The 18962-nt window shown below is 39.3% G+C and overlaps 1 protein-coding gene across 5 annotated transcripts in view; it reads left to right on the top strand.

Annotated features, from left to right (window-relative positions):
- Nucleotides 1-18962, top strand: part of LOC124168455 (serine/threonine-protein kinase 24) — a 528029-nt gene that overhangs the window by 479994 nt on the left and 29073 nt on the right. For all 5 annotated transcript variants that reach the window (XM_046546712.1, XM_046546715.1, XM_046546714.1 and 2 more), the window contains one exon: nt 2168-2392. In XM_046546712.1, coding sequence (XP_046402668.1) covers nt 2168-2392 — 225 coding nt within the window. The remainder of the gene's footprint in view (nt 1-2167; nt 2393-18962) is intronic.

Raw genomic sequence — 18962 nt, 5'->3', positions numbered from 1 at the left:
TGAATTTCAAAAGTGTTTGTTTGAAGTCGTCCAGTGGTTTTAAAGGGAACGTTCAATTGCCATAAAAAATCATAATATTACTGGGCATGATGCCATAGTAATTTATAAAAGCAAAAAAACAACACCTCTAACCAGACCGCTGCTTATTCATGTGCGCTACTCTAGTTAATTTTGGGAATTCAAACTTGCGTTGAAATGCGGTATGCTACTGAAAATAAAACTTCTGTGGTAAATATTAAGTCTGTCTGTCATTGAGGATATAAGGCATACACGAAAAAAACATGAATTCATCAACTTCAGTGTGCCATTTTTACATTCTCTTATCTTTATATTTCTGGATAGTAATTTACTTTTATTTGAATTAATAAGGTTCCCGTACATGCTTTCTGCTTCTTGTAGTCTTTCTTGAATTTTTACCTATTTTTGCTTAAATGGAGCTCTCCTTGTTATTTCATTTGCATGGATTTTTTCTGTGGTCTCATGAAATGTGTTGGGTGTGATTCCCCCGTATGAATTTTAACTCTTTTTTAAGCCCTTGGACCAGTGCCGAAATTTCATTCTTGTCGCCAGGCGAATAAATGGGCCTAGTTCTCCCGTGTTCGCCACAGCAAAAGCACTCAAAGTCTTCACGTTCGTCAACTATGTGGCTCTCGTGATGGAAGCGGATTGGACGCCAGGTTGCGGCTCTTGTGAAGAGATTAAGGGGAGATAACAGGAGCGGAATCCTAAATCCGTTGATAACGTCGAAGACCGATAAGGAAGGACATGTAGCCAAACAAAAAAAATGAAGAGGGAAGATTACGGGGGCGTTTTTTCCGGCAAGAACGATGGGAGATCGGAACGCAATTTAGGGACGAAGGAGATAAAAACCGTAGGGGGCTGATTGAAGGACGCTTGTCATTTTTTTTTGCTTCAGCGAGCTTTAAGGGCGACTCATTTAGACTCGGGCCGTCCTTTCCTTACCCAGCTCGCCGATTAAGCTCCCGGATTAAGCGGGCGGTGAAATATATGGTCCACGCAGATGATTTTCCCGTTATTCGCTCTCGCATAATCGGAATTCTGGTCGATTTGGGATAAAATTTCGGCCTCGTACCTGTCACTCACATAATGTCAAGATTAAAGCATTGGTCCAGATTGTTCTAAGCTTTTGCGTTGTAATAACTTTCTCTCAGCTCTGTGTGCCAATAAGTTCTTAAAAATATTAGGTTCGTCATAACTTTCTCTTTATTACATAATTCAATTTGGTATTGATATTTTTATTCGGGTCCATAGTAGCAGGTTTCACTTAGTACATTTCTGATTGTATAAAGAACTATGATTTCTTAAGTCCACGTAATTCATTTAACTGACCCTGGTTTCGACGTGGACCGTCATCATCAATGACTGGTATTGGTCACAGTTGTGAACTCAGTATGTATTTTTACTTGTACTGGATAAATTATGTGGAATTGCAAATTCATAGCTTTTCATTCACAATGATAATTTCCATCAAGTCACGCCGAACAAAACTACTTACATCATAGAGTCATGGTATTAAGTATTTTTTCGGTAACTTTCTTACCTTATTTTCTAATACAATGTACGAGAAAATATACAATTTTCTCATATATGTTGTTCATAAAATGTTCGTCTAGGGAATGATAATGATGTTTTACAAAATTCGTACAGCCTAATTGATAAGGGCTGAGGAATTTTTACCCTTATACATTCTTTTTTCTAACTTGCCCTTCGCAATAAACCTAGTAACATTTGATTCCATTTGTATGTCTAGCATTTTATGGCATTGAATTATCGTGCGAAAGATGCACAGAGAAAAAATTATTCGCCTTGACCGGGATTCGAACCCGGATTCCCCGATTTCCGGTCGAGTGCTTTAGCCAGTTTAGCTACCGAAGCGTCAGTCTTCCCTATGGATACTTTCGTACGCTACCGGACGAGATGACAAAATCTGGGGATCCGGGTTCGAATCCCGGTCAAGGCGAATGATTTTTTCTCTGTGGATCTTTCGCACGATTGTGCATTGCGGGTGACTCCCGTAAAAGTTATCACCGCGGCTAGTCCCGGTATACTTTAAACTAGTATTGAATTATGTTTTCTTTTTAATTTTTCATGATGAAGTAAATAAATTTTTAACCTGATTGAACTTCCTTCTCTCCCCCGCGCACAGAAGGTGGATCCGGACCTGATCTTCACGAAGCAGGAGCGGATCGGCAAGGGTTCGTTCGGCGAGGTGTTCAAAGGGATGGACAATCGGACGCAGCAGGTGGTGGCCATCAAGATCATCGACCTGGAAGAGGCCGAGGACGAGATCGAGGACATCCAGCAGGAGATCATGGTGCTGTCGCAGTGCGACTCCCCCTACGTCACCAAGTACTTCGGATCCTACCTCAAGGTGAGCAAAAAAAACCCCGATGGAGGGAACAGGTCCTTCCGAGTACCGTAGAGAAAGATTAACATCCAGCAACTTTTCAAAAATCATTCACCGTTGCCGGCCCACAAATGTGGAACCACTTGTTCATACCAATCAAAGACTCTCTGCAAAATTTCAGAAAAAATATACTCATTTAAAAATTTTCTACCAAACTTGCGCAAACAAATTGACCATTTTAACGTTGTAATATCATTAATGTATGTTCTGCATTGCTATAATATATTTCCCTTTGTAACTGATTTAAAATTATAAAAAAAACCCGATGGAGGGAACAGGTCCCTCCGAGTACCGTAGAGAAGGATTAACATCCAGCAACTTTTCAAAAATCATTCACCGTTGCCGGCCCACAAAGATGGAACCACCTGCTTATACCAATCAAAGACTCTACATCTCTGCAAAAATTCAGAAAAAATAAACTTATTTAAAAATTTTCTACCAAACTTGCTCTAAGAAATTGACCATTTCAACGTTGTAGTATCATTAATGTATGTTCTGCATTGCTTTAATATATTTCCCATTGTAACTGATTTAAAATTATATTAGACATTATAGTAATGCTGTGCTGTCAAAAAACAATGTTCGAATCGGATGTAATGAGCTAAGAACAATAAATTATTTTAATGATTAATGAGGAACAGGATCGCTGGATTCCCCCGCGAACTATCGAATTAAATTCTTCTTAGGTGTTCCGCCGAGTAAAATAATTCATAGCCGACGTTTCGACACATGGCTCTTGCACCGTCATCCAAGCGTCGAAATATCGAAGCGTTTGCCAACATTAGACGTGATGAGGAACCCGAGAAAAGTTTGCTCAACAAAGCTTAGGAAGTTACCGCCTTGGCTGAAGATGTCAACACAAATACGTATTTCGTACACTTTCTCCGTTGAAAAATGTGTTGTCATGTTAGGCAAAATCCCTCTAGCCTATAAATTAAAATTTAGATAAACATAATTTTAATATGTCAATCAATGGTACTACATGTAGTGGGCCTCAGTCCATCCTGTTTAAACTTGCTTTATGTAGAGCTTCGCTCCCTTTTTAATGTTTTCAAAAAATTCGCTGGGCGGTGGTGAACGGAAATATATCCATTAATTCCCATGGGATGGAATTGAGAATTATAACTCGCGACGAATTGCTATCAATAGTTTTGAATTATATATTATATCGTCTTTATAATAAATTTTGGTTAAGAGTCCTAACTATATTTTATTTCGTCTTAATATTCGGATCATTCTGACGTCAGCGTTGCGAGTGACGATTAAAGTTAACTCATTCAAATACGCGGTGGGTAACAATACATTTCGTGGCCGACTGGAGAATCCTCTATTTTATTATTTGTCGTTTAAATAATTACATTTTCCAGTAACAATTTTTCCGGACGTTTGAGCGAAATTCAGCTCCGATTTCGTGTAACTTCTTTGATTTGAATTCTCTGGCATTAATTGTCAATAATTCTAATTTTACCCCGGCAGCTCACCTAGGTTTTATTGTATCGTGATTTTAATGATATGGTGATCGTGAAATTCGTTTTTTGTAAAAATAACTTGTACGTTCTAACACAAGTCAATATTTTTCCTTGAGACCCATATTAAACGATAACCTATTTGAAAATGTGGATTTAAAAATGAATTTTCTAGAAAATATGGTCTTAGTAGCCTATTTTGGTAGAGGAAGAAGGCCATGGCGTGCGGAAAATCAATTCTTCATGAGAAAAAGAGTAATTCATAGAAAATATAGGTCAGCGCTTAAATCTTGAGTTGGTCTCGTCAGTCTTCCAGATTAGCAAGAGGGCACGAACTGCGTGACCATGTTTTGGATGGATGTGGCAACGATTTCAGAAAGGTCGTGTCGGTGGCTTTTATCGTCGGCCTCCCCGAAAAGCGCATTGCAACATTTAGACTATCCAAACCCTTATTCTGCTATGGGAATCGGGAAGATGCTATTTTGTAACGCGTTGGAGAGAAAAATGAATAATACGACGAAAGTAAATACCATGGGGTACGGGACACTATCAACATTATGTTTAACCGTAAGCTGTACTTGCTTTTTCGAATTAGTATGTACCCAAAATGGAAATACCCCATATTTTATAGATATAGACACGAGAAGAGCACGTTGAAATCACTTGATTTGGTCTATTTCGTATTGCCATCGTATTCCTTGCCGAATTTAACGAGAGTAGTTGAATATTGTGGTACATGGAACTCTAGTTTATGATTTTCCTCTCAATTAGTTTTCAGCAGTCCATTACTATTATTCAATATGGAATCCATCTAGTTATACCATATTTTTAAAAAACTCACTTTCCTATTAAAGGGAGATTTTGGTTGGTTTAGATCCATTTTTACATTTTTAAGTTCTTATGTCGTTTTATATGATAATTGGAACTGCTAGATTTTCATTTTTTGCCTTTTTCCTTCAACATAAGAAAAACCATTTTAGCCTGGACGAAAACTGGCCTAACTTAATTTAAACGTTATTTTATTAAGGACCCAAAATGTCCCATTTATTGCCCACTTCATGTGATTACTCTAATTCTGTTTATGCTATATTGAATAGTGTACACTTTTGGATGTTAACTGAAGATGTTATGGAGGATATATTGTCATAATCCTTGGAGATAATCTGATTAGTTCTACTCAGCAGTTACAGTTTTTATGCCTATTTCAGTTTTTTATTTGCTAAGTCACCCATTAATGTTTATCATGTGTTTAGCAATGCAAAAACAGATCTTCCCTCTTGGCTACCTCAGAATACTCTTGCTGGAAAGATTAATGTAGGAGATAATGAAATCTGTTTAGTATTTGTATTTATTATTAGTTATCACTTAATATCTGTGTGTAGGACTAGCATTTGAGCTATCCTCTTTAGCATGAGATAAATTGAATGATCTTATCAATTAATTTTCCTATTGCCGTGGGACACAATGTGTGCCAGCGATGGTTTCAAGTCCATGCGTCCATTTTCATTTTTTCTCTGTTCGGCCTTGGCCTGTTGCCTCGCTCCCGAAGTTAAGTCCTTTGAGGCAATCGCCGTCTTTTTGCCTCTGAATTTTCACGAGTTTCTCACCCCACATTGTCTTTCAGGCGTGCGATATTTTCCTCTTTAATTATGAAGTTCAGCGGGACTAGAGGCATTAACGGCTCTTTTCACCATTTTCGGTAATTCGTGAGAATTTTAGCATTTGGGTAATTTCTTTCGATCGTGTTTTAGGCATATGCTTGCTTTCTGTTGGAAGTATGCTATTATGCCATCGGTGATTACCTTTTTATGGTAAAAGTCGTGAAATATGTAAATTTTCTTATTTACCGTATGCGGTAATATATTTTTTTTTCTAGTGTAGAAAGTATGATCTTTTTATCATATTTTTTCTTTAAGTCGTTTTTTAAAGATTTAAAAAAATTAAACATTAGCTGTATCGAAACTAGTATTCGCTTAAAATAGTTTTTAAAAATTGGAAAGTTGCATTTAATTCCGTGGCACATTTCTGGGTATTTGATGACGACGTTTTTACCTATCGCGAATTTTTTATCTCTCTGACTTTGAAATTCTACCATCGGGTTTTAACAATGTCCATGTGTGGAGCCTGAAGTGGGGACAAGAATTTAATGTGACCAATGACACGGCGATACATTTCTTGCGTAGGTCGTCCAACTATCTCCATGGGTATGTTGTTGATCGTGCTAATATGAAGGCGACAGATGAAGTGGGGTATCTGTGAGTTGCTGTAACTTCGGAACTATGGTGGGACTAATGTCTATGGCAGAAGGAGCTAGGATTCGTCACGCGTATCGTGGGAAGATTTTCGGATGAAAAAGTAAGAAGAGGTGCTATTTCGCACTCATTCGTCCACACCTTGAATATACAGCGTATTAGGGATCCGGCGCAGAAAGATTTAATCTGTGAACTAATTAAAATATCAAGTAAAGCTGCGCGATTCATCAAAAACTGCGACGGGCGTGCCGAAAGCGTTACACAGATGTTGAACTAATTAGGCTGGGAGTCGCTAGAGACTCGAAGGTTATTCGATGGGCTTAGACTGCTTGTGTAATTAATAATCTTTCATAGCGACACCAGGACATCATACTAGAATCCCACTATATATCCAGGTCCGACAGAAACGCTAAAATTAAGGAATTCGTTTTTCCCCCAAAGCAATAAAAGACTAATAAATGCAAGACGGAACTTCATATGCGCATTTCCTTCATATTTATGTGCGGCTGTTTTCCTCACATTCCCCACCACAAACCTATTTATGCGGCTTACTGAGGTTTTATATTAACGTTCTCCTATATATATGTAGATGATTATGAATTCTCCTTGAATGCTTGACATAGGTATATGACTCTTCGTTACCCTGCATATTTTAGTTATGGAAATTTAGCTCAGTATAAATTGAATGCACTCTCTGAGATGCTAGCGGATATAAAAATGTCAACAGTCAACAGTCTTTTGAGTGCATTCGTACGTGTGGTAATTTTATCTGTGGAGTGATTTTTTTTGCTTCAGAAAAGGTGTATTTTTGGTGATGCATCACACTTTTCTTTGTAGCTGGAGATAAGTGGCCGTTTGTTTTCAGTCCAGTAATATTTTTCGTCATCTCTTATAGGATTACATTATCTTTCTATTGTAAGATTATCGAGAAATATCACGTCAGTCTCGTTTGCGTGATGCTGTCTCGGTTTGACGCGTTGGTTTTCGAGGTATTTGAAGGGACGCGGTGTCACCACTCGACTGTGGTCACACGTCACAGGAATGGTTGGATTTTGTTGCGAGGCGCAAGAGGATTCAGTAACGGTCATCATTTGAAGTTCAGCAGTTACTGGTTATTTTTAATAACTTATTTCTACTCCTACTGCGTCTAGAACTTTAACCAGTCGCATATCTCAATATGTAGCAATGGAATTGCATTGGTTAATGGCTTTGCGATTACGACAGTGTAAATGAGATATGAAATGTGGTATGAATTTCGAGTTTCTTGCTATTTGTGCGTGTTCAAAATGAGCACCGATGTGCAACCAAGCACCAGCAAATATTCAGCGTAGGAAAATATTATTTTCTCATCATACCCGCGACATACTTGCCTCTGCTATTATGGGAAAGCGTTTGTAGATTCCCTGGGTATCCTTGGAATATATCAATAGTATATTATGTTTCGATTGTTCGGAGTTCTTAAGTTTCCCTCGATCACTTCCAGTGACACTAATATTGCATGTGTGTATATTGATACTCGTAAAATCTCCGTGGAATGTAACTAGTCGCCATTTTATAGATACTCCTAACGTTCTACGGAACGTGAACCCATGTTATGTAAATAAAATCGTAGAAAAGGAACTCCGAATGCTTTACTACGGAAGAGATCATAAGGTAACATTCAAGGACGTTCATGTTTCATGTACGGAAATAATTTAGGCAGATCTGAACGGAACGTGAGCCTGTTTTCCTTAGAGTTCCTTCCGTTCTTTAGAAAATATTCTTCAGAAATCTCTAGCAGGGTAGTCGTAGACATTTGAATGTCGGCCATTTTAACTGGTCGCTTGCCATGGTTTGATTATTAAATGAGACTAACCTTATTAAAATAGGATTTTGAAATATGTAAATTACTCCTGTTGGCCTGCAAAAAAATTTAATGTCCACGATGTTGACCCTTCACTTTTTTGGCGTGCTCACCAATTTTATTTTATTGAAAATGTCCACATACAGCAATATTGACAATTTGCTTTGTCCCAATAACAAGCAAATACATAAAATATAACGAGTTTCAATTACATGAAAATACATAAAACTAGTACGTATAAATAAGGAGAATTGGAACAATGGTTAGAATTGTCTATGAAGTGTATTGATGATCGGAGAGGTAAAAATTTTGTCTTCTTATCGATAGTGATTGGGGTTTTCAAATGAAAAATACCCCTATTATCCCGTTTTATGTTCCGTCGCCTAATCCTATAGTTTTTCGTGGCGAAAAATCGACGGCCTTTGGCTCTCCGGTGATAAGTCTGTGACACCACAAACTCACGCCGAGTTGGTCGGCGCTTCTCCACTCAACCTCTGCCGTTTGTATACCTCTGCGTGGTTCCTTACTTTTAAGACTAATTTGAACAATTCCTTCTCTCAATGAAAGGTTCTACCCGAGGAAGTAGATGGATGAGTACTTTCTTGATGTCACCTACTCATGAAAAATGGGCTGTATCATTCACTTCGTTAAATTATGTGATAATTACTGCATTAACTTTTCTCGTCGAAAAGCGGAAACCGGATGAGATGTTTAACGTTCAAATTTCTATGATTGCCCTGCTAGAAATTTATGGGGAATATTTTGTAAAGAACGCGAGGAACACTAAGGAAAACTGACTCTTGTTCTATTCAGATCTGTAGAAATACTTTCCGTAGAATAAACATGCACGCCCTCCTTGTTTGCTTCCGTGTAATATTTTCCTGTGTTCAGAAAACAACGTTTATTTTACTTTTTTTATTTATTCGTATTCATTGATGTTACCGGCCTCAAAATAGTCGCCATTAGATCTATTCACGGAGCGCTTCAGTGCGCCCGAAATGTATCCTTCATCCCCACTTGAGTTTTGTCGCCGCATCGTTTTCCCAAATCGATAGTCGATCATTTGAGTAATGGCGGGTGCCTCGCAGTCTGGCGGTCATGGGTCCGTATCTCACTCAGGCACCGTTCCGCGCCGCCGTATCGCCCGCGACCGTGACCCCCTCCTCCGAGCTGCTCTGAATATTCTTACAGGATTATCACCACTCTTTTTTTTCCCTCCCGTTTTGGGTGGGTCGCTGCGAAGAGAAGGGAGCATGGAACGCCCTTCCTTCCAAACTGAAACATTTCTCATTTCGTCCCCCACTCCCGGAAGACTTAGAAGTGAACGTCCCTGAGGGGGGAGGCGGCTTCTTACATCTTAATAATACCATGCGAACCACCTCTAGGGTGTTTGGCAGGGGGTGATCAATCACCAGCATGCAACATGCGAGAGGGTTCTCACGTGCGCACCACGCGGTCATATAAATGTTACGTATACTAACAAATTATTCTTCCACATTTATGCAAGGGCGAAACCTGCCAACTACCTATGAAGGTAATCCGCCTATGAAGCTAGAACATGCTAAACATGCTGTTAGAAATACTCGGAAAACTCATAAACATGCATGAAGGAATATATAAGTTAATAGGCTACACTATAAGTCAACTAACAACCTTTTGGTACGTCCTAACGCTGCTGTTATAGTCTCTTATCCATCGTGGTATAAACGACATTGTGCTTCTTCTTGCTCCACGTCCGCTGCGCTTGAATCTACCGCATGGCAACGTAGGTGGCTCAAACGAACTTCCATGGCACCACGCCTTCACCCGATCTCCTCTCTGCAGTTCTGCCTTGTGATGAAATTGTACGAGGTGTGTTCGGAAAATAACGGGAATTTTATTTATTTTATTTTTTTTATTCGTCTACATTAATGTTGTCCCCTTCAAAATAGTCCCCATTAGATATTATTAGCTTCTTCCTATCCTCGAATCACTTCTTTAACTCGACCGTCAAGATCTCGACCCTTTAGCTCTGCCAGCGATTTCATTAAATGCCAATGCTTGTTAGATCTTTTAGGGTCCTCTTTGCTGTTGGAAATAGAAATAAGTCACGTGAAGCCATGTTTGGTGAATATGGAGACTGAGGCATCGTTTTGGTTATGTTTTTGTTCAAAAATTCACGAACAAGCAATGAAGTGTAAGCCGAAGATCGCCGAGGTCTAAAAAACACGTTTAACCTTATCTGTTGCCGCAGACAAAGTAAACAATTAATACAGCTGGAAATTGTTTTATACTTCAGTGACCTGTATAACAACATTATAAAAAAATTGTCAGTGAGTCTCCAAACTCGCGAGAAATTAAAAAAATTAGTTCCCATTAATTTCCGAACACTTCTCGTATTGCCTTAATTTGTGCTAGAAATAATTCATGCGTTTAAATATGATGTTTATACCGCTGGAGAGTAATTTAGTTCAAAATGGCGGAAAAATAATTATATAAAGAAGAACATGAGGCTTCACATCGTAAAATTAGCTTGCATTCATATGAGAATAAATTTCATTCTTCTGAATTATTTTTATTATTTAATCTACGCGTCTCACCGCTTCGCAGCATTGTAAGAGAATTTAGTATTTTGTTTACATTATCAGCTGTTGATTGTTGTTGTAAACGGCTCGTAAACTTCAAATATATTAACGTTACTCGGAGAAAAGAAAAGGAATCGCATTGCAAAAAATTGGCATTGCAATAGTAGTGGAAAAATAAATCTTTAAAAGTTTATATATTGCCAGCAGAATATGAAATGAGGAACTAGTTAAATTTAGTTCAACGGGAGGTGTGATACGAAGGGACAGTAATTGTGTATAAATTAGATCTTCACTTTTATCTAATAAGTTAAGTGGTTTAGTTAAACAAGGTCTTGTCGGTGTGGGTTTTGATGTTCTTTTAGCGCGTTTTCATTTTCATAATCATTAATTCCTAATAGTGGACCGGTTCTATAAGTTTTCTACCGTACGAAGTTACTTAATAATATGATTTCATGCACAACGGCGACTCAAAGTCGCTACTTATGGTCTGCAGTTGACAAAAAGACTTAATACAGGGTGGTCTGAAGTATTAAGTCAAAGTCACTTATTATAGCTCTGCTGTATTTTAGGATGAAAATAAGTGTATGAACTCATAGCTAATAATACTTCGTGTGCTTCCCTGAGTTTTAAAAGACTCAAGATTTGGTCATCATCGTAAAAGACAACTTCTAAGCTCTGAAATTCACTGTTTTTTAGCGTGGCTAGACAACATTTTAGACAAATTTCTAACTCTAAATCATGTTTCAACGCATGTCACCTTCAAATTTAGATTGATTTGATGTGGAGTGATTGTGTAAATGGAGAGTAATACCATTTCCATGCTAATTTTGTCGAGTTCTGGAAGTTTACGTGAATAACTATACCATTTTATTTTGTGGGAGCGTGACGTTCAATGGTGCGAAATTTTTACTTTATCATTGTACCAATCGGTAGGAGCTATTAAAATTTTCCGCAGTCTTTTGCAGCTATGCACAAATTCCGGAGTACATGTTGGTCACTCATTTTTTTCTTATATTCCTGTTGAGGTTTTGCTTTTACAAAAATTTTATGGAAAAATAACATAATAAACTTAGTTACGTTCACTACTATATTTGAAAAAGCACGACGCGGGTTACCTAACATACAGTTACATCCGGTATTGTAATGACACCCGGGTCGTACCTTTTCCAATATATATTAGTGAACCTAGTAAAGTTTATTATTTCGTTTTCCTTAATGGGAAGGTTTCACGCAGTCAAGTCCGAAATCATCCATCAGCTGTGCAATATGTTTATGTTGCTGTAGCAGTGAAAGTATAGTGTTTGCGTAGTTCTGTTTCTATAAAAATGATATTAATTGCTATTTTTTGTACGTTGGCCTCCATGCTTGCTTTTCATTTTCTGGTTTCACGATTAGTCGTCGACAACCCTGCGCTTTTCATATCTTGGGATCTGTATGTATGCTTTATATTCTGGGCACGCCGACGCCATTATCCCGCTCCCCCTCCGTACATCTAAAAGATTAGGTCGACGCCAGTTTTCTCTCCACTCTAATTAGTCCTTTGGAATTAGCTAAATGGTGTAAATTATCTGGAAAGTCTTAATTTGCATAATGCTTAGCAAGGTTCTCTCAAATGTAGTGGGACTCTTGCGATAATGTGGAGGATTAAGAATCGTCTTAAAGGAACGTTTTCAGTTGAGATGTAGAGCTTAATGCGTTATCAAGCCTTTAGGTATGTGGGGAAAGCAGTCCTCTCACGCAAATGCATACACCTTATGTCGTATTTCTTATACCCCTTGAACATTGCCGGCGGTGGTGGGCTAAGGTCCTCACTTGCCAAGCCGAAGGTCGCGGGTTCGAGTATCGCCCGGGCAGTTTGCCCCTGTCCAGGACATGGGTGTCCGTAATCGCCAAATGTCGTTATTTGTTAGACTCTCCCGTTGTATAGGTCTGAATTTTTTTCGGTGAAAATAAATTTTAAAAAGTGTCATTTGCGATGATGTAAAATTAAATAGCAGACCTTTTAGACTTGTTCAGATGCTCTATCTCCATTTGGTGTCGAATTAAAATTGTATTAAGCTACCTCTGTTGTCGTTCTAATTAGAATCTGTGAAAATATTCTTGACTCGTACATTGTCTTAACGAAAGTGTAAATGAATCCCTTACATAACGGGCTAAAGTAAAGATGTTAGGTGGAAAGGGAAAATTCGCAAATTTCCCTGCCGCTGTGTGCTTAATGAATTTCAACTTATCGGTGTACTTCTAAAACGTAAACGTCACAAAATTTCATTACCAATAGTAATAATTTTTTGTGGAATTCATTAATATTTTGATTTGTTGTGGAGTTGTGTGGTGCCTTCGTTATATTTATCACGGTTGTATTTATCATGATTTTATTTTGAAAATTCACTTAACATTCTTTTCACAAGTTTTCTCAGGGTGAGAGGGGTAGCTATAAACCGTGTGGATGGTGTCATTAGTTGGTTATTATATTATTCTTCCTTGATTGCGGTAATTTATAATTGAATGTCTTAAAACCACTATAAATACTACAATTTTAAAGTGAATGTATAATGTAAATCTTCTTAGTACGCAGAATTTGATTTGATAACATTTAACAGTTGATTTTCATCTCAATTGTATATTCGTAGACCTAATTCTATGGTTTGTGGGCCAAATAGGAGTTATTTTCTTCGTGTTTTTGTTATTGCCATTGCTATTGCTTTTTCAAGCTCGACCTTCCTGTATCAGTAGTAACATATCCGTTTCATATTTAAAGTTCCGTCAAAATTTTGGCATGGAATATCGAAGAATATCGAATAGAATTGCGGAGGTCTCTTCTTCCATAGTTTGATAAATGATCTCGCCACACTGAATTTTTTCCCTCAGCATCTTTGACGAATGTGGGATTAGTAGTGTTATCGCCTTATTTTTCTGATTTATATGAGGCAAGTGATAAAATATTTTCGTTATCTAAAATTTACTCTCCTTGTCGTACCATATTTTTCGGTGAACGAGATATCCTACGACTAAGCTTCTGTCGGCTTCTTCTATTATTTTTGGCCGATTGCGAAAATTATTTGGTCACTTGTTTTTCTCTTATTTTTTTCCCAGGAAATTTCAGTAGCTCCTAGTGCGACGCGTGGAAAAAATAGTGCGTCGCATTCTCTAAATCGATGGTGTTTATCCTTACTTTTTGCGTGACAGTGATACTCTGCAGCCTATCAAAAGTGAGATTTTGCGCGATTAAGGATTTAAAGTCCATCCACCGTGGTTTGATTGACGACCCGTAGATACCTTAATCCCACTGGCTCCTTGCTTCTAAATAATATATTCCTCAGCGCCACATTTTCATGGAATCTTTACTGCAATTAGAGTCATTGTTTTCCTTAAAAGGTGCTAGCATAACTGAAAGTCGTACGTTGATAGGTTCTTTGACGATACGAACTTGTAAAAAATTATATTTTGGGCTTGCGATCAAGTTAAATTTCTCGATAACATATTGGTTTGTTTTTTTTCGCAGATTTCTGTTTATTTTCATTATCGTCCTAGTCTCTAACGCTCTTCCTTTGTAAATTTGTTTTGTTGGTTGACGCTGAATTTTTTTTTTTATATTTGGTTGACTGGTCATTGCTAATACACCTATTATCATTCCTACCTGTTGTGTGTTTGGTTTCTGCTCTCAAAGCAATTATCTTTTTCGAATCCTTTGAGGACTGTTGCATATGGGTTTTCTTTACATTGTTAATAATTCAAAAAATTAATTAAAGCTAATATTCCTCGCGCATTATTTTAAAGAGCACGTGTCTCAAAGTTCTCCATATTGGCACCTTTTTTGCTTTGTAGGAGAATATTTTTTTTGTCGCAAAAGTTTTCCTTCATCATCGCTCCCGGGATCTGGCATTTAAATCCGATTTTCAAGCCTTAAGGCCGTTTTACACGGTACACGGAATTGCGCAGTCTGACGTACGTGTGAAGGCGCAATCAAAATTGCGTCGTGTAAAGCGGTGAATTGCTAGAACACATGCGAGAATGCGTGGATGCGAGACGGCAAAATAGCCCCTGTTCTAATTTCGTTCATGCATTCGCGCAATTCCACGCCATTTTAGAAATCAATGCAGCTCTAACCTGCGCAATTCCGTGTACCATGTAAAACGGCCTTAAAGGCCGGAATTGGCCGTTAAGGCCGTTTTACACGGGGCACGTTATTTCGTTGGTTTGTCCTTGCATTCTGAGATGCGTTCTAGAAATTCGCCGCTTTACACGGAGCAATTTTGACTGCGATTTGTACATGCGTCAGATTGTGCAATTACGTGTCCCGTGTCAAACGGTCTTTATTAACCCTCAGTCTGTCGATCAGAGTTAGTCCTATTTATGGACTTTGTCATAAAAAAAACTTTTCTATCTGCCTCGTCCTAATCTAGTGTTGGATTTTCGCTCTGACCTGATGACTTCAACGTTGCAAAATCGTCTTTCATCGATATTTTTAGCGCTCTCTCCTCAAGTTTAGCCTCAGCTGTGATTGATTTCGGGTCGGTGGTGTCCCGATATTTCTCACGTCCACGACTCGTCTTGCGCGGTGTCGCTCGTCCTTTGGGGGAGGTCTCCCGAAACGTCGGAAAAAAAAACATTCCGAAATCACGCCCCTTCTCGCCTTTTCATATTTATAACTCCCTCGGACGCAAAAGGTTCAGAGAGCGGCTGTTCGTCCCCAGCGTGTGGGCGGATTTCTTTTTTCGGGAACGCGGTAAAAGTGGAGAATGTGGTCGGAGTGTGCCGCGCGGGGCATCAACCGTTTTGGGAACCGCAGGAATTCGTCACCGTATTTGAGCACCCTTGGGCTAGCGTGATTATTTTTATTCCGGACCCATTTAGAATCATTTATGTCAGAGAGTGGGTTCCTCAGGTCGCAGGTGTGTCGAGCGATCATTCTGATTGAAAAATAGAATAATTAGCGCGTTTGCTATATTTTCTACTATTCCTTGGGGTAAATTATGTGCATATCAATTGACGATTCAAACTTTATGGTGTGGAGATGTGACATCATCACTAATAAATAGAAAACTCGTCCATTCCACAAAATAAGCAATACGACCCCGATTTATTGAAGCATCTTCAGGTGAATGCTCAGTTAAAATTTTATTTCATTAAATTCAATTTAAGTTTTTTTTTACTTAACTGGCAATTTTTTGTTTTCTTAGTGGGATGGTAAATCATGAGACAAAATTTTCAAATTTCCATACGTGTTTTACCAAATATTTTTGGCAATGGACTCGCCCACAACTTTTATGTCGTCGATTAAGATGAAACTTAGGAAAATAATAAAAAACCTATTTTTCCGTTTTTCGGTCCGTCTATTACTCTCGAGGTATTCACGACGGCGTTAACCCTTTCGCGGATAGGTTGACGGCGTTACGAGCTCATGCCGAGGGGATCATCTCTTCTCAGCAGCTTCTTGTCCTTAAGCGTTGAACTCGCGTGGCTCGTTGTCGTTTACTCTGTAATGACTGATCCCCTCAGTTGATTGATTCAATGAGCGGCTCCTCCCGAGCGATTAAGTAAACTAGAACTATAATGGCGTCACCAACTCATGAAGAGTGGACGGTAATTTTCCCATTTTCTTATGTTAAACTGGATGATATGGAGTATTCGGGTCCGACTGAACGACGCCATATGTGAATTCAAGTTGAATTATATCAGAGATTGGAGAGCTCAAAAAATTAATAATTCACCGCAGTTTCATTCCATCATCATCAATGATCAGCAGGCAGTGGCGCCGACTCCATGGGGCCTGAGGGGGCCCGAGCACCCTCAAAAATTCGTTATGGATGTGAGGAAAAAATGTGTCAGGCTTGTCGATTTTCCTCGGAGTGTCCAGATTCGAGTTATCAGGGTTGTAATGTTGATCATATGACTATTCTAAAATGCTTAAAAAATTAAAACTCACTACTTATAAAATTTCCCGGGGCAAGATCCCCGGTTTGTGCCCCCCAATATTTTTTTTTAAGTCGGCACCCCTGTCAGCAGGCATCATTTTGGAATGTATGGTTTTCAAAGGGTCATTTCCTCCCTCACGAAATACCCTGGATAGGTGGCTCGCTGGATGCTCCGTGAACGTGTAGTGGAACCTTGGGGTACCTCAGGGTTTGTATCACGCGGGAAGAGTCTCATACTCAGGGGTCTGTGTGTCGAGTCACGGCGATGGAGGAGGGTCATAACGTAGGCGAGTTGTGGGCGCCAAGGGAGGCGCCTATTTCGCCCCCTGCTCGGCGCCACCTTGCGGGGATCGTGTAGTCTGGGAGTTTACTCTCAGGGTTGTTCCGTACCCTCCATTGCTTTCCTTCCCCCAGTGATCCCGCCTCAGGCTTAGGCTCGCTCAAAGGGGAGAAGTCTTTTGCCCTTCTACAATACTATCGTCCATTATAATCGGAAATTCTCGTCTTTCGTAATATTTTATTCTTGATTCATAAACGCAGTGAGGTCGTTCGCTCGGACACGGAATCCCAACTCATTAAAAAAATATCGGTAATATATGGAAGGAAAAGAGAAGTTCGTACGAAAAAAATTCTTTCCCAGTAAGCCATTTTCTCGTAAATTTGATAAAACAGCAAATTTTTGGAACTCTCGAGCGAATTTGCGAACAGGGATTATAGTTCTTCCTCTATTCAGATAATTGTTCAGCAGTGTAAGTCCGAATGAATTCAAACTGTGTGCTTAAGAGGGCATATCTCTACGTTTCGTCCTATTGTAATATTTACTTTCTTAAAACTTAAGATATATTCTCGATAATTTCATGGCAAACCATGCTAACATTTGACGGCTTATCAAATCATCATCAATAGTCATCAAACCTAAGATTGGTTTGACGCTGCCCCTTGCTTAATTCTCCCGAGTGCTAGTCTCATCAAACCTACACAGTTCATCTGCTTAAAATCCATAATTACATTATCTATGTATTTCATCCGTGGTCTACTACCCCTTAAACCTTACGTTAAACGATAATTTTCACTGTGCCATCGTGTCTTGTGGCCGATGAAATTGTTCTGCATCTTAAGTCACTCGTAATCGTTTACCCTTAAATTCGGTCGAAAATGTTATGATTCTGGCATTACTGTGTGAGGTCAGCCCCCCATTTTCTCCCGCTTCGTATATTTCATTTTCCCCGAAGCGGTCCTCCCTTTCAAGTCGCCGCCGTTGACACGGCTGCGTCAGGGCCGGCCTATTCGCTGGCTGGTGGGGGCGGGAGACATGGGCGGTGACCGTGCATCCTTTTGTTTGCCTGGTTTGTTTGCCCAGTCTTGTTTGTGCGGGCCCCAAGTCGCTCCGCGGACCCTCGACCCCTCTGCCCTCGACGCTTGCATTGACCTCCAAAACTCCCCTGCGACGATCCTCACTCAGGGTCATTCTCCAGGGACCTTCAAACACAGTAAAGCTTCACTCTGACTCGAACGCTAGCTTTCCATGCACCTGATATTGGTGTCATCCTACTCAGTGCTAGTGAAAGAAGGAAACTGATACGAATTTTATGTTTGTCTATAATTAAATTATTTTATTTTATTTAGTGAATGTGTTTTTAATATTTTTTCTGACTAGTAATACCTATTACTCTTTTTTATCGTATGCATCCCAACTAAATTATTTGAACTCCAGCGGCTTGCCGGTTAATCCTATTATAAACCCCTAGGAACAATTTATTGTTATCTTCCAATGCGAACTCTAAAATTTCCCACATGAAAGCAACTCTTCGGACCAGTTGGTATATGTCAAAGGCGTAAAAGCTATTGCCGCACCGACGCGGCCTTCCAATTATTTGACGATTCGCTGAGGATCATACGACTCATAATTGACCTTGTTACGACTATGACATTTTTATAATTTACACGCAGGTGTCATGAGTATGTTTCGAGTATGCCTGAAGATGTTTTATGCTGAAATTCTCCTTGAGTAAACGGTAAAATTTGTAAATCAAATGGAGCGAAATTAACCATTGATTTATGCTCAGTACTGTTGTGAATATGGTGATGGAAATTTTTTGATGCCGTAATGAAAGCGGAAGAAATATCTGGAATGAGCGTCAATTTTTGGTTGTGTGGGACAAGAGTGTAGCAAAGGAGGGCAGTAGTTAAGGGACGCCAGCCAAGAGGACGTAGCGAATCGCAATCCGTTCAAGCAGCAATGGCCCCATCTTGATGCCCGAAAATTGTTTGGCATCGTGTCTGCTGTCCCGAGGTAACTCCGCTTGAGATCTAATCGCATGGTTGTTCACTGCAGCAATGATTTGGCTTCCGTCTCTACTCGGTGTTTCGATACGCAAAAGCCTTGGCGTCCCCTTCCAAAGATACCACGTCGTAAGGCGTGGTCACCTTCCTTTGGTGATTGATTGAGCTAACGGTCATTGTTTGGCCCCCACTCGCACCTGTCGTGATTCTA

This window comes from Ischnura elegans, chromosome 11, assembly GCF_921293095.1.
Source record: "Ischnura elegans chromosome 11, ioIscEleg1.1, whole genome shotgun sequence".
In the NCBI taxonomy this organism is placed as follows: domain Eukaryota; kingdom Metazoa; phylum Arthropoda; class Insecta; order Odonata; family Coenagrionidae; genus Ischnura; species Ischnura elegans.
Note: the sequence above shows the minus strand (reverse complement) of the source record. Positions and strands in the feature narration are given on the sequence as shown.